The following is a 16,554-nucleotide window of genomic DNA, read 5'->3' as shown; positions in this document are numbered from 1 at the left end:
AGTCCTAATTATTCATGTTTGCTTTGTTTCCCTTGCCTTCAGAGACATGTATAGTAAGAAGTTGCTGCAGCCGAGGTCAAAGAGGTTGCTGCCTGTTTTTCCTCTAGGGTTTTGATGGTTTCCTGTCTCACATTTAGGTCTTTCACCCACTTTGAATTTATTTTTGTGTATGGTGTAAGAAAGTGGTCCAGGTTCATTCTTCTGCATGTCCCTGTCCAGTTTTCCCAACACCATCTGCTGAGGAGACCATCTTTTTCCATTGGATATTCTTCCCTACTTTGTTGAAGATTAATAGTTGGCAATGCATTTTGTGGGTCCATTTATGGGTTCTCTATTCTGTTCCATTGATCTATGTGTCTGTTATTTCTTATCTATTTTTCTCTGTGACCCTCGATTCCATCCTCAGGAAGATCTTGTAGTCCGTTACACTACTTGGCCAAATCTGAAATGAGTTTGCGACATTGAGGGGTATGCCAATAACTATAAACTTCTCACATATGCTGAGTAATCATACCTAAATATATTCACTACATTGAGTTCTCATTTATGTATTTGTTTCTTTACTTTTGTATTTATTTTTTTGCCTGCTTGCTTGTTTACTGCTTTTTTTCCCATCATGCTGGTGGTGACTGAAAAGCATTAGATAAATAACAGCATGAAAGGACATAAAAGATATTTTTGAGGGGATAAAGGCATAATATGATCCTGTGGTAAGCAGCCTCTAATACTGCTTTCAATGATTCCCTCTTCCTGGTATTATCGTTTGAAAGTGGGTTGTGTTTAGTGATTCACTTTAGTGAACATAATGTGGCAGAGGTGACAAGATGTTGCTTCAGAGATTAGGTTACAGGACTGTAGTATCTTTTTTGCACCCTCCTGTAGTTCCCTATTTTCTGAGGGAAGTCACTTACCTTCTTGTAAGCTACCCTATGGAAAGGCCCACTTGACAAGGAACTGTTGTCTCTGACCAATAGCTAGCAAGGACTGAAAGCCAGCCAACAGCCTCATGAGTGACTTCAGAAGCATTGCTCCTTTCTCAGGTGAGCTTTGAGATGACTGCAGTCCTGGATGACACCTTGATTGGAGCCTTGTGAGATACTCTGAGTTAGGTGACCCAGTTAAGTCACATGCAGATTCCTAATGCACAGAAAAAGTGAAAAAAAATAAGTTGGCTGTTTTAAGATACTAAATTTTGTGCTAATGTGTTTCACAGATATGGATAACTAATTTAGACCTCTTTTGTGTAAAAAAAAGAGATACATGTGCTCTTGTATGCATAAAATATGTTTTGCACAAAGATTCTAGAAGTTGTTAATACTATTTTCCTCCAATAACAGAGTATGAAGAGGTGGGGAATTAATTTTACTTTATACTGTTCTCCACTGTTTGGATATTTTATCATAAAAATGGATTACTTCTTAATCATCATAAGAAAATAACTAAAGTACTAGTTTTTGTTTAGTTTAGTTTTTAGTTTTGTTTTAATGAGAAAATTATAGCTAATGTCACAGACGATTTAGAAAAGAATGAGGACACCACATATTAAAACCTATGGGAAGTGGCCTAAATCATACTCAGAAGAAATTTTATAGAGTTAAAATGGATTTGATTTGAAAAATCAAAATTAAATATAAGGAACAGAGTTTTCTCTTTAAGAATAAAAAAAGAAAAAGAAAACCCAAATAAGTTGAAATAATGCATATGTAAGTGCAGAAATTAATGAGGTAGAAGATAAGCCATTCAAAGCAAACAAACACACACCAGTAATCTCTCCTACACTAAAACCAAAACCTGGCACTGTGAAACGATGGATAAAATGTATAAAAAAATGGCAAATATAAATAAGAAAGAAGAGCTGAGGCACAGATATATGCCAAGAATGAAAAAAAAACATGATTACAGATTAGAAGCATTTTCATTAATGTTAAGAACAAAAAAGGATGTGCTCCAATACCCCTATCATTCAGCTTTGTTTAGGAGATCCCAGCAAATGCCAGAAGCAGTGAAAGAGAAACAAGTACAGGTAGTGCAAAATACATTAAAGACTGATTGTTGATGATGTGATAGCACATATAGACAATCTGAAAGCATCTCATTAAGTAATAATTGGAACTAATATGAGAGTTTAACGAAGTGACCATTTACCAAAAGCTCATATGTGACTCCTGCACTCACTTAAGAGTAATAGCTTATTGTCTTTGCTCTAGTATAGCAATTGCCCTAAAGTGACTTCTCATTTCAGTGGACAATTTCAACCTTTAATGGCAATCCCATTAGACCCCATTCTGTACTTTAAAACATGTCTGTACTCACTTAGAAATTGAGGGGATTGTCTTGCTGATTTTTTCTTTATACATCCATGCTAGACTATGTTGGAATGGTCATTTTCTCATGTCTAGACATCTAATACTCATTGCAGACGTTTCTCAAGTTTTAATCTGAGTTTTAGAAATGGGGGTTATGGGGCGCCTGGGTGGCTTAGTTGGTTAAGTGTATGACTCTTTGTTTGTTTTGGCTCAGGTCATGATCTCATAGTTCGTGGGTTTAACAGTTGCTTTGTTCTCTCTCATGCAGAGCCTGCTTGGAATTCTCTCTCTCAAACTCTCTCTCTCTCTCTCTCTGCCCCTCTCCTGTTTTTGTAACTTAAAAAAAAAAAGAAACTAGGGTTCAAAAAGTGTAGTAGATCATGGCTCTCCACTGTGGTATTCGGCAGAAGGCTTCCTACTTGATCACTCTAGGAAGGGCCTAGATTTATGTAACCCTGAAGTTGTAAGCACTTTCTCTATGTACATGTGTAGGTATAGTCAAGAGAAAGTTTTTTTTTTTTAATTTTGTTTAATGTTTATTAATTTTTGAGAGACAGAGAGAGACAGAGTGTGAATGGGGGAGGGGCAGAGAGAGAGAGACACACACACACCTAGTATCTGAAACAGACTCTAGGCTCCAAGCTGTCAGCACAGAACCCAATGTGGGGCTCGAACTCACGAACTGTGAGATCATGACCTGAGGTGAAGTCGGACGCTTAACCAACTGAGCCACCCAGGGGCCCCTACTTAAGAGAAAGTTTTAAAGCATTTTGGTGGAAAGTGCAGATTTCAGTTTGGATCTTAGATCAAGTTGGCGTGAGGCTGCACAGAAATCATGGATGCCATGATAATACCTGTTATCTAAATGAGACAGTCACCTCCTTTGTTTCCAGTGGAGTGACGTTTTGCTCCACATCATTTCTTATGTACTTCCAAGCTGTATTTGAATTATGAATACAATGGCGTTAATGTGATAGCCAAGGAAAATTTCTTTAGTTATAGTTTTATTCAAAAACTTAACTCCTTGAAAAAATTGTATTTCCCTAGGAAATTCATTTCCCTGCTTTCTGAGAAAATGAAATTCAGTTGTCTTCTCTTTGAAAACTACAAAATTCCATCCCCAAGAGTCTAAAATGATGGCCTTACTTCATATTTTATAGGACAGAGAGTCAAAGCAATAACAGTAGGCTCCCCCACCCCTTCCTGCCTCCAAACCTGTCAGTTTTTTTGACTGAATTCTTACCGTATGGTCTGATCCTAGGAAGAGGCATTCCTCCACTTGTTTCTGAATCAGATCTCCTCCAGGACTTGAATCCTGGAGTTTCCCACAATTTCCTTCATCATTCATTTCTTTCTCATGTTTTATTGTCAGTATAATTTTTTCTAATATCCCTCATCATAAAAACAAAGTATAGCAATGATGTCTTAAATATACATCTTATTCCAGCTATCACTCTATTGTCCTTTTCCTCTTCATAGCAAAACTTCTGGAAAGACTTGCCTACACTCACTCTTACTTGCTCTCCTCCTGTATACCCTTCAACCAATGCAAATCTTGCTTCTACTCCATCTCTGTCCTAAAGACGTCCATCGAATTTTCCTTACTACAGAGGTAAATTTCCTATTTTATTATCACTGGTGTGAAGAAAGCAGCTATTCATGCATAATTTATGCAGTTCCTAAATACTAAGTACTTTATAGTTTGGTAAAATGTCTCTCTTTAAGAAAATTTCCTTTTGTTGAGAATTTGCTAAATGTTGTCCTTTAAAATTTCATCTTTATTTCAATTTACACTTTTTATTGCACTTTTATTAGCAGCAACTTACCAGAAGCACATCATCAAACAAAATAGTCAGAGAAATGATGAAAGAAAGAACATTTTCAAAAGGTCACAAGTAATGAAAGTTACTCGGCATGAATCACAAGACAAGCAGAGGGAAGTGAATTATTTCTACTGATAAGATAAACATTACCACAGTTCAATGGCTATTAAAGTTAGAGAATTGTCCGTGGATTTTTTGACATTTAATTTTTTAAATTATTTTGAAATAATTCAAGATTTATAGAAAAAAAAAGTTTCAACGTTAATACAGGGAGTGTCCACACACTCCTCACGCAGTTTCCCCTAATGTTAATATCTTATATTACCTTGGTATATTTGTTTAAACTCAGAAACCAACATTGGTTTGTGACTATTAAGTAAACTGCAGACTTTATTCAGATTTTCCCACTTTGTCCACTAGTGTCCTTTTTCTGTTACTGGATCCTGTCTAGGATACCACGGTACATTTAGTCACAAAGTCTCCTTTGACTCCTCTGCTTTCTCAGCCATTTCTTGTTTCCCATGACCTTGAAAGTTATGAAAAGTACTGGCTAAGTATTTTGTAGAATATTCCTTGATTTGGGGTTGTCTGATATCTTCCTCGTGGCTAAACCAAGGTTATGGGTTTTGGGGAAGAACAATCATGGATATGAATGCTCTTCTTGTATCATATTTGAGGTACATGATATTAATGTGACTTTATCACTGGTACTATTAACCACCATCACTTGTTTAAGTGGTGTTTGTAGGATTTATTTACTGTAAAGTTACTCTTTTTTTTCTTTCTATACTCTGTTCTTTTGGACACATGACACTTAACAGCGAGAGGAGAATCAAACTCCATCTCTGTTTATACTATTTGGAATTATTCTGCAGGGACATTTGGTCTCTTATGCTCACTTTATTTATTTTTTTATATCAAGATAGACTCATGAATATTTGTCTAATGCTTTAGGTCATAATGTAATACCATATTATTATTTTTTTTTAATCAAATTGTTCTAGATTTGGACATGGGGAACTCAGTTATTTCATGTGCCACTTTGATATATCCTCATCCCACTTCCTTGCTTTCCAGAACTACAAGATGCTCCAGGGTTATCTTGTATACTTTCTGGCCTAGAATTGGAATCAGATATTTCTCCAAGGATCCCTTGTTCTGTACATTGGAAGATGGTATTATAAATCAAGATCCAGGTGGTAGTGGTGCTCATTACTACAGGGGTATCATGGGTCCCAAGGCCTCTCAGTGAAGAGAGCTATGAAATATTTATCAGTATAATAACCCATATATACACACATTTCTATAATTATTTCAGCATTTATCCATCTTTATATATATTATACTAAACTAATTGTGAATTAACACTGATATCTCCCAACTCTAATTCAGAACCACAGAGTTCATCTGGCCTTCGTTCCCTGCTTATCTATAATTTCCCTCTCTGACAGTAAGAAACCTAGTTCCCACCATCCATTTACTTGCTTATTCAACATGAGATATGTATGTAAGGTTGGTGGAGAATTATTACTTACACTGAATCCTCATGAGAAACAAATTTGCCAACTGGAGTACAGTTTTTCTGTACAGGATTTTTTTAAGAGCGAGAGAGAGTATGAGCAGGGGAGAAAAGTAGGGAAGAGGGGGAGAAAGAGAATTAAGCAGGCTCCATGCTTATTATGGAGCCCAACACAGGGCTTGATTCCATGACCTTGGGATCATGACCTGAGCCGAAATCAAGTCAGACTTTGAACCGACTGAACCACCCAGGCGCCCCTTATGTACGGTTCCTTTTGTCTTTAGTTTTGATAAAGTTATTTAGCCAGCTTCTTTTCTCCCACCTGCTTCAGTGAAGTTATGTCTTAAATTTTTAATTGAGTTAGATTCATTTGTCATAGTGTGTATTACATTCTGAGATTTCCTGACATCCTGGTAAGGATTAAAGTTTACTCTTTGTGATGTACAATTCTATTAATTTTAACAAATGTGTTGAATCATATGTCTATCATTCCAGTACCATACAGAGTAGTTCCATCACATATATATATTTCCAGGAGAGGAAACTACTAAGAGAAAGCATATGCAAAAATAATAATAATAACTTTCCCCGAAAATATTTGGTTCTATATGATGATATTAAAGTAAGTGTATTCCCATATGACTAAAAAATTTTTTTAAAAATTACAGGTACCCTTACTTACCAAGAATTTATAATTGTAAGCTTTTTAAAAAATATTTATGAGTGTGACTATCAATTATCATTTATTAGTCTTAAGTGGGTAACACCTAAGACCCGAATCTTTTCTCTTACTTAGAGAGCAATTCACTGTAGAAAAGAAAGGTTTCTTTATTTGACTGAAGATCTTATGATTTTATCTCATGGGTCTCAGTCTTTCACAGTGTTGGTCATACCTGTCAGCTGAGGAAGAGAGTTTCTAGAATATCTGGGTTGTTATAGCTTTTTTTTTTTTTTTAATTTTTTTTTTCAACGTTTATTTATTTTTGGGACAGAGAGAGACAGAGCATGAACGGGGGAGGGGCAGAGAGAGAGGGAGACACAGAATCCGAAACAGGCTCCAGGCTCAGAGCCATCAGCCCAGAGCCCAACGCGGGGCTCGAACTCACGGATCGCGAGATCGTGACCTGGTTGAAGTCGGACGCTTAACCGACTGCGCCACCCAGGCGCCCCAGCTTTTTTTTTTTTTTTTTAATGTTTATTTACTTTTGAGACAGAGAGAGACAGAGCATGAATGGGGGAGGGGCAGAAAGAGAGGGAGACACAGAATCGGAAGCAGGCTCCAGTCTCTGAGCCATCAGCCCAGAGCCTGACACGGGGCTCGAACTCACGAACCGCGAGATCGTGACCCGAGCCGAAGTCGGACGCTCTACCGACTGAGCCACCCAGGCGCCCCTATAGCTTTTTATCAGAATAATAAAAAGAACCAATCATGCAGACTTGGCTATTATTTGACTTTGATTCTAGACAGAGATTCATGAGCAATAACCTTTTCAGCTAATGTCCTCATCCTGATCAATGTGTAGCAGAGGCTAGAAGTGCTTACCCTACGCCATTTACTGTTTTTATATTTTGTATTTTAGATTTTGTTTTTCTTTGGTTCATCGTTGTTGTTGTTTCATTAGTTCTCCTCAGTGTCCTACAATTTAATTTCAGGGGTTTGAGTTGCTAACGCGACTGCGATATAGCTGGCAGAAGTCCAAAGTGAGACTATGGACACCTATATAGATGAAAGGATGTTCTAATTCTCCATAGAACACAGCTTGAGATTAGTATACTAAGCTCCTTGTGAACCTGGTCTGTCATAAATCCATCTCTGAACTTTCACCATCCAGTAGAGAAATCCATAAGGCTCTGAAAACTACATATAAAAATCTAAACCTATCACCCTACTGTTGAAGAGACTGAAGTCAAAGCAAATTAAGATAGTGAAGTTCATAGAAGTTGATCACAGGATGGCTAAGATCCAGTCTACTGTAACTTTATTGCATTTTGCTTTTGGCGCAGGACATCGTGGAGTGAGATGTGCTGAAATTCGCTCTTGGACTAACAGAATTCACCCCAAATTTTTTGGCCTGCCATTTAGCAATTAGGCTCCATTATATATTTTTTTCACGTCTATTCTTTTCCACACCTGTCTTTTTAAGGAATGTATGCCAGGAGACTTCTTTTTAAGAGTATAGTTTAGCATCTGTCACAACTTTATGTGGTTAAATTCTGTGCATAATTAGGAGACAATTATAATACTTCATAAAGGCCATGAGGGCTTACATAGAACTGTCCTATAGAAATTCCATATTGGAATGAAAATAATTGGTGTTGAAAATTTAAATTTAAAAGTGCAGTTTTGCCTGCTTATTTGATAGAATTGTTAGCTTTGCCTGCCACCTCATGGAAGACTGGTAGTGATATTATATTGCTCTCTTCTATACATCAATAGGACCAGGATTTGCATAAATTAAAAGTATATCAATTACTTCTCTTTTCTAGGACTTACTTTACCTGCTTGGTTTTCACCTATAATCATAACTTTATTTTTCAAATAAATTATTTGAGTCCCTATTATCTATCTATGTATCTATCATCTATCTTACTCAAATCCAACCTCTTTAGAGGACTTCCTCCAAATGGCAAATTGTTTAAGTAATCTGGAGACTTACTCAGTCCAAAGCAGGTGGGGGTGGATGCGCCCATCACAATTCCAAAAGAGAAACAGAAACACTGGGGGTAGGGGGGAGAGTGATACACAAGTTAACACGTGACTTATATAATAGAGACCTCATAGTGTGTAATTGTGGGAGCTGGTTAAGTAGCCTTCATAACGTTTTTGTCTTGTTCAGGTGATGGAGCCTAAAGTCAGTACAGCATTCCGGAAGAAGAGATGGATGTGAAGTGGAGGGAAGCAAGGATAGACTGGAATCCAAGCGGAGTAGCTGGAACTCACAAGGACAGACTGGAACCCGTGTATTGATCCTTCACTGTCTCCAAACCTCCAACTTGGATGAGTGAGTGCCCTGCAGAAGTGGGCACTCTTTATTGTGAAACTGATGAAGCTAAAGGAAGATACAAGGCAGGCTGGTATAGCTGTGGGCCCTGCAGCTGCCTCATGGTAAGGTAAGCCAGCAGATCAGTGACAATGTGCCCCTACCTCTACTTTCTGAGCATAAAAAAATGTATAACTACTACTTTACCTTTGCCTTCCAAATCTCTCTTCAAATGTCTCATGTAGCACAAAAATCTCCGAATGATGCAAGGATCTCTGAAGAAAGTTTCAGTTCCCAGTACCAGGCTCCCCTGCACCCATCTCCCGCCACCCTGCACCCCCCCCACCAGTACTCCCTTCCCACACCCCCCTCCCTGCACTGCCTCACTGCTCCCACCCACAGATCTGCTTCCAACAGGAAGTGGAAAAAAAAAAAAACCTGGATAATTAATCTGCTCTTGCCATTGTTCTCACTGCCACTCAAGGTCACTAGAAATTCCAAGTGTTTTTCACTATTTTGTTGATGTTGTTGCTAGTATTAATCCTACCCAATTGTGCAGGGTTTGCCCCAAATATATAAACTAGTTTATAATTTTGTTTCTTTATATCCTGTTTTAAACCACAGTGCTTAGTTCAGACTCATTAGGTTCTTTGAGGACTTTTAAGGTTCTTTCCTTACAGCAGAACTTGGTAGGGGCTGCCCCAGCTTCCCAGATCCCAAGGCAGTTGTTCCTGACTTTGAATCTCAGTGAACAGGAATTTTGGCCAAGTTACTTTCCATTCCAAAGTCTAATTTCATTATGTAAATGTCTCAACCTATTCTCAAGGGGCCAGAGATAATATCCACTTTAAGGAGTATTATCAAAGGAAAGAAGGAGTGTTGGGGGTAACTTACACAAATTACTGGTGTAAAACAAAAATGAATATTATTATTGAACAGTAACTGAACATCCAGCACCCAAAATTTACATTAAATAAGGCTTAAAACAAAATATTTTTAAAAGCAATGTAACCTCGTACAAGCAGGTGAAGAGAATTTTTAGCAATTCATGGATGTCTAATGGGATTTTTCTTCCAATGGTATCAAAGTTTATATCTGTAAGGATAAACTCTTTTTTGCAACATTAAGTTGCTCTTAAAGTCAGTTCAAATATATATTCTCAAATATTAGGAATCCTTATATTTCTGGCTGGTATCTTACAGATGGTTGTCCCAAAAGGATTTCCTAGAAGGCAATCCTGTGGGAGTTCTCAGCCCTGTAACTTCAAGAGAATTGAGAGTGCAGAGTAAACAATGCCATGTGATTAAGTTTAATTTTTACCAACCCTTGTCTGCTCAAATTAATCAATATTAACATAGGGATTCAGAAAATGTTAATAACCCCAAATGTTTATTCCAGAAGCATGTATTATCTTGTTAGGAATTTACCTGTGCACCTTTTTTCCCCTTGTCCTTTTCTGTGACAGAGTCTGTGTGTGTGTATGCATGGGTGTTTGTGTATGGCCAAGTGTCTGCATTCAAGGAACAGGACCATGGTTTGCTTTATTTTACTTTACTTCCAAAGAATAAACACATTTCTGAAATTTTCAATTCAACTGAAGAAATTTACCTTAAACTGCTAAATATGAAAAAAAAGGTGATAGTTTTCAGAGTGTCAGAAATAAGAGGATAGATTCAATAAAGCTATTAATTATTTTTAACTAGAAATAAGAAGAAAGATTCAATAAAGCTATTATTTATTTTTAACCATTATTAGGAACCTTTAGAAGTCAGTTATAAGAGATTAGCCATAAGAAAACATAGGAAAAGAGGCAAAAAAAAAACTTACATATTTTCTTATGCAGAGATATAATGGCTAAAGAGGGAGGAGTAAAGAAACCAAGTGAGAGGAAAGGAATGGAGGAGGAAGAATGTAAAGAGATAGAAGAGAAAGTTTTTATTATGGAAAATAGAAGACAAGAGGAAAATTTATTAGTTGAACTCAATTTTAAACTTAAAGTCTAGCCTATGGAGACACTATCTAGCTGGAGCAGGCATGAGGCCTTCAGGACGGCAGGCACTGCACATGGTCTTGGTTCTCTTCCTCCTCAGATGAATTGGAGCTACTGGAAGACATATCCGACTCTGCATCCATGACTTCAGCTCCAGGAGCTCCCCAGTGCTGGTAAAGACCTCTCTGTGTCAGGTGACGCATCAGGAACCAAAGCATGTGGCTATCAAACAGGTCAGTGTGGTGCAGGTGATCTTCGTCTCGTTCTTGCTTGTTCCTCTTCATCGTATACTTTAAGCCGACCAGGTCATTGGTAGCTTTAGCTGTGGGTGCCCAGATCTTGGCATCATGATCTAGGCCACTGGTCGCCATCACAGGTAGGTAAGGATGGGGCTGAAGACAGTTTATGGTGCCTCCCCTGTCCCCTTCCATGAACTGAACAATCTGGCAGGATGATTTCTCCCAGAGGAAGATGTGGCCGCAATCACTGCCGCTCACCACAAACTCACTTCTGGGGCCATAGAAATTGACACCTTTGATTGTGGCATTATTTCTGTGCCCCTTGTATCTCTTAACATACTGGGCTCCGTCTCCTTCCGAGGAGTTGAAGAGATAAATATCTTCATCATTATAACTGGCCAGGAGCTCTGTGCCATCGTGGCTGTACACCAGGCAGGTGATGCTTACTTTGCAATCACAGCTGACTAGGTGATGAGGACAGAATTTCTTGAGTACTCCATTGTTCTCGTTGTTGTCAATTTTCCTCTGGTCATAAATTCTTACAAACTGATCTCTTCCACCCACTGCAAACTGGTAAGTATTGGCAGGATTCACGTGTATTGTATACAGCCCCACTCTCTTCTCCCTCTCCTTGGTCACCACCACTCTGGAAGCCGGGCGGTCTTGTCTGAGGTCAATGGCAAAAACAACTGCGTCTTCGCCTGAACTGAGGAACTCACAAGGGGAGTCTGGCACCAGGGCCAACTTGTGGGAGGCTCCCCTGTGCTGGGCCACACGCTTAGTATTCTTGCAGTGTGGTATGGCAGACAGCTCCGCTATGCGTATCTGCCCATCACGGCCACACATGGCCAGGGTGGAATCACCACAATTGGGTAGGAACTTGGCTTGAAAGACATTATTTTTGTGGCCACTGGCAAACCCGAGCACTGGCTGCTCACGCACCCAATCCCACACTATCACTCTCAGATCATCGCTGCTACTGGCCAGCCAGGTGCCACGCTGGTTAAAGTGCACCGTATTGACACAACCATTATGGCCTTGAAGCTGAGAGAACAGGTGGAAACGCTGCACAAAGGCCCTTGCCCCACAGGCCTCATATACAAAGCGGGTACTGGAACCCAGCTGCCGCTGGCGGAGAGCAGAAAGGACTTGCCAGCGAGGGCGGGGCAAGGCAGAGGTTTCGGAGGACACCCAGTCCTCCAGGGCCCGATCCTCAGCGGATAAACACCCATCAGGGTGAGCTTCGGGGCACAGTACCTGGGGCCGTTCTCCCGTCGCTTCTTCCTCTCCCTGGTCCTCGTGTTCGTCCTCTCCTAGCGAACCCTCTTCTGGGTCCGACTGGAGTAGGTTTTCCTCACAGATGAAGAATCGGTCGGAATCTACCATGCTTTCCAAGTTGATATCTTCACTTGAACTTTCTGCACCAGTGCCTTGACTTTCTGGGCTGGGGACGCCACCATCTCCGGTCACATTCAAGCTCAGCACAGGGTCGGAAGATGTCTCCCCGCTGGCGTCTACCTCAGACCGCTCCTCAGGGCTACTGAGCAGGCCTCTCTCTGAGTCTTGCAGGCCATCTGTGCAGCCCCCGTTATCAGACATCTTGAAAGATGATGACTGCAGCCGGTCTGGAGAGGTTAAAAGTCCCAAAAGTCCGAGGAAGAGAGCAGGGCTGCCCCGGCCGGCCGGGCCAGAGAAAAGTGTCGAGGCCTCTGGCGGAGATGCGACCGCCGCCACCGCCGCAGGCGAAAGTGGGAGGGGGTGATTATCCGGCTGAAGCCTTTGGAAGTATGGGAGCTGACGAGGTTCAGAAGACACTTCATACTGTCTAATATCGCGGTATCTCAGGACTGCTCAGCCTTTTGCAGACCTTCAGCCCCCACCCCACAGCTGTCTCGCCCGGTACGTTCTGTTCTTTTGAAGACGGAAACATGTTGCACTTTGAAAAACATTCTTAGAGAATTATCAGCAAAAATGATAAACCTTAGGCAGAACAGTTACTCTAAGACTCTCAGTGCTTTGCTTGAAGAGAACGTACAGTATGATATGAAGAAATAGGCAAATACAGTCAAAGATTGCCAAGGTCCGCACGGCTGGTCAGTTTATGACGTACACAAAATATCTCCAGCAAATCAAACAGCTTTACGGAAAACTTGACAGCTCTAATTGGTAGAAATGGCATAAACAAACATTTCCTAGTTGATTGCATTTTAGAGTTAAAAATACTTTTTAGTTTGGGTAGATCCCGATCCCAAATACCGCATTGGACATACATCTACCAAAAGATACTCATTGTTTTTTTATCTGAAATGCAAATTTAACTGTGTCCTGTATTTTTATTTGTCACATCTGGCAGACTTTCTTAGTGAGAAGAGTAATTTAGTCCAACAATGTAATCAAGGCCGAAATCAACTGGTCAATCTAAAGTAGACGTTGAAATGAGTAACGGCTTCACCACTGTGAGACAGAAGCACAATTTTTTTCTTTTTTCACCAGAGACTATATATTTATTTTGAGTTAATTCGATCTAGGATAGTTAGGGAATATCAACACAATTTAATGAAAGAAAAAAATTATTTTGTGATGTCAGAACTATCAAAATATTTTAAATATCTCCTCAAATATTTCAGACTTCTTAGGGGGCTTTTAGGAAAAGAAAACAGCTCCTCAGAGACAGTTAATTGGCAAGGCCGTGTTAAGTTCAGAGCCTCTCCAAGTGAATTATCTAAGGTAATGTCAGTAAATTTTCAAAGGACTACAGTAAACTGCTGACTAAGAATGCCGGAATGAAGAAAACAAGATTTCCTTCAGAGTAATTGCAAGATCAATGCAAAATTGATTAAACATAGAAGTATAAAGTCTCCTAAAGAAAGAGAATGGTTCCAAGGTGGTAGTACTGGAAAGACACATAAAGGAATATTCAGAGCAGTTTGTAAAGAGTAGCACAACAACCAGGAAACCACCCAAAAGCCCATCAAGAGAAACATGCATAAATAAATAGGCATATATTCCTATTAATGGTATAATGTACAAAGGTGAAGATTAATGAACAAATACATCATCATGGATGAATCTTAGAATGATGAGTGGAAACACAAGTGAAAGAATAGTCAATAATTTCATTTTTGTGCAGATCTTTATAGTTTTCCTATTAATAAAACTATTTTAAAAGGCAAGAAAATAATTGACTCAAACTTCAGGATAAATATTACCTTTACAGGAGAGGAAGAAGTTAAAATCTTGTAGAGAGGGAACTTCAAAAATTCTTGGTAATATTTATGGCTTGTTATTATTCCTTTTATTACTTATTGTCTGGCATATACATTTATATATCCTTTTCTAAGTTTGATGTATTGCATAGGAGGTTTTTTGTTTTTTTTTTTAAGAGATAATGTTCATTAAGAAGGTCTCTTGCCTGACCATGGGGCACAAAAACAGGAAAACTAGAGCATCAAACCCTAGTATTCCCATCCTGGCATTATCCATGGGAGGAATCTTTATTAATTGGTCTAGGAAATGTCTTTGTCCCATTACAAGGAACAGTTCAAGTGTTAGAGGTCGAATCAGGTTGTTTTAGCCTGATGCTATTGTATTAATCTGACTTTTTTTTCTACATGCTCATTAAGCAAACTTTGACTATGAATTGGCTTTCCATTTAAGCTTTCTTTTAAGTTTGCTTTTAATTTAATTAATCCATTTAGTTTATTTTCACTCCCATTAATTCACCAAAAATCTATTAGAACTTCTATGCACAATGTAATGTTCTGGGTCCTGTTATTACAAGGGCTGAATAAAAAGGGGTAATCCCTTCACTCATGGAGTGTGTTATATAGTGGGAAAAAAGGACAATAGACAAGTCAATACATACATACATCATATGAGGCCGTGATGAATATTATGGGCAGACATAAAGGTGTGTAAGTAGATATAGACTCTAAGTTGTTATTTTAGTGTGTTCAGGGAAAGTCTTTTTTTTTTTTTTTTAATGGGATGACATTTAAGTAGAAGGCTGGATGAAAAGAGAAATGGAGCATGCAAATATCTAAGATAATAACGTTCTCTGTAGAATGACATCGAGTACAAATGCTTTAAGATTGTAGCACAAAAATAAATAAAGTAGCAAAATATGAATGTTCACGGAACCTCAAGGAGGCCACTGTGACTGAAACAATATAAGTAAGTAAGCATTAGGGACAGTGTCAGCAATGGGACAAAAAGAAGCAAAGGCCAACTGAACAGAGCTTTGTTGTTTGTCATAAGGAATTTTAATATTTATTTTATTCTTTGTGTGTACTGGAAACTGTTTAGAAGCTCGTGAGCAGGGTAATGGCATTTTCTTACTTACTTTTTAAAGATGGTACTGGTTGCTGTCAAAATACAATGGTGTGGGAAGAGAGAGCAGAAGTACCCAACTGTTGTTGTAATGCAGGTGAGAAATTAAGGTGGCTTAAACCAGGGTGTGGATAGTGCAGGTGGTGAAAATTGGTTAGCTTTGGAATATACTTTGAAAATGGAAATTATAGCATTTATTGATGAGTTGAATGTGAGCGTGAGGTAGAGTAATCAGGCTACTGGCAAGAAACACATATCATTTGGACAATCTGAAGCAGTTCAATAAGCGGGATTTTTACAAAAGTGAGAGAAGACTGTAGGGAAATCATAAGGGAAAGATCAGGACCTCAGGACTATTGTGAACAGGGAGATATTTTCCTGTAAGGCCTAAAGGTAGGGAGGAGAAAGAGCAGTTATCAAAAACCTGAGACAGAGGGCAGTGTGGAAAGTGTGACCTGATGGGAGATGTCATTAGTAATCCCTCAGTGAACCCATAAAGAGGGAGCCAGGGAAACAAATTCTGCAGATTTATTCTCCTCCTACTCTCCTGCTTGTATTTCCTACCGAGTCTTATGGAGAAGGTGGGACTTTCTCTCCTGTAGCTTTACTGAATTTATTAGTTTTAACAGTGTATTGTGTGCATGTGTGTCTGTGAGTGTGTGTGTGTGTGTGTGTGTGTGTGTGCGTGTGAGTGAGAGAGAGAGAGAGAGAGAGAGAGAGAGAGAGAGAGAGAGAGGGAGAGGGAGAGAGGTGGAGGGAGAGTGTGTACATGTGGAGTCTTTAGAATTTTCCATTTATTAAATCATATCATCTACAAACAGATAATTTTACTTTTTCCTATCCAATTTTGATGCCTTTTATTTATTTTTTTCCTGCCTAATTTCTCTAAGAGGTCCAGTCCTATGTAGAATACAAGTATCTAAAGCATGCATCCTTGCCTTTTTCCTCATCTTAGAGGAAAATCTTCCAAGTTTTCATCATTGAGTATGATGTTAGCTGTGGGCCTTTCATATATGGCCTTTATTATGTTGAGGCCAATTTCTTCTATACCTAGTTTGTTAAAAGTGTTTTTGTCATGAAAGGGTATTGAATTTTATCAAAAAGTTTTTGCATCTATTGTGATGATCATGTGATTTTTATCCTTCATTCTGTTAATGTGATGTATCACATTGATTTGTTGATGTTGAACCATTCTTGCATTCCAGGGATAAATCCCAGATGATCAAGATTTATGTGCTGTTGAATTTGGTTTCCTAGTTCTTTGTAGAAGATTTTTGCATCCATCTTCATGCAGAATAGGAATTTTGGCCTACCGTGTTCTTCTACTGTATTTGTCTGGATTTGGTATCTGGGTAACTAACAATGAA

General features: G+C 38.9%; 1 protein-coding gene across 1 annotated transcript; it reads right to left on the bottom strand.

Moving 5' to 3' along the window:
* Positions 1-9,997: 9,997 nt before the first annotated feature.
* Positions 9,998-12,626, bottom strand: LOC121026091 (DDB1- and CUL4-associated factor 8-like). The gene has a single exon (XM_040468913.1). The coding sequence runs from the start codon at positions 12,455-12,457 to the stop codon at positions 10,673-10,675; it is 1,785 nt and encodes a 594-aa protein (XP_040324847.1). The 5' UTR covers positions 12,458-12,626; the 3' UTR covers positions 9,998-10,672.
* Between the last annotated feature and the right edge of the window lie 3,928 nt (positions 12,627-16,554).

This window comes from Herpailurus yagouaroundi, unplaced genomic scaffold (assembly GCF_014898765.1).
Source record: "Herpailurus yagouaroundi ecotype Mexico unplaced genomic scaffold, PumYag 67793, whole genome shotgun sequence".
Lineage (NCBI taxonomy): Eukaryota > Metazoa > Chordata > Mammalia > Carnivora > Felidae > Herpailurus > Herpailurus yagouaroundi.
Note: the sequence above shows the minus strand (reverse complement) of the source record. Positions and strands in the feature narration are given on the sequence as shown.

Bases quoted from the DNA above. Each gene is read 5' to 3' on its own strand.
- LOC121026091 (XM_040468913.1), bottom strand. From the start codon at position 12,457: ATGTCTGATAACGGGGGCTGCACAGATGGCCTGCAAGACTCAGAGAGA.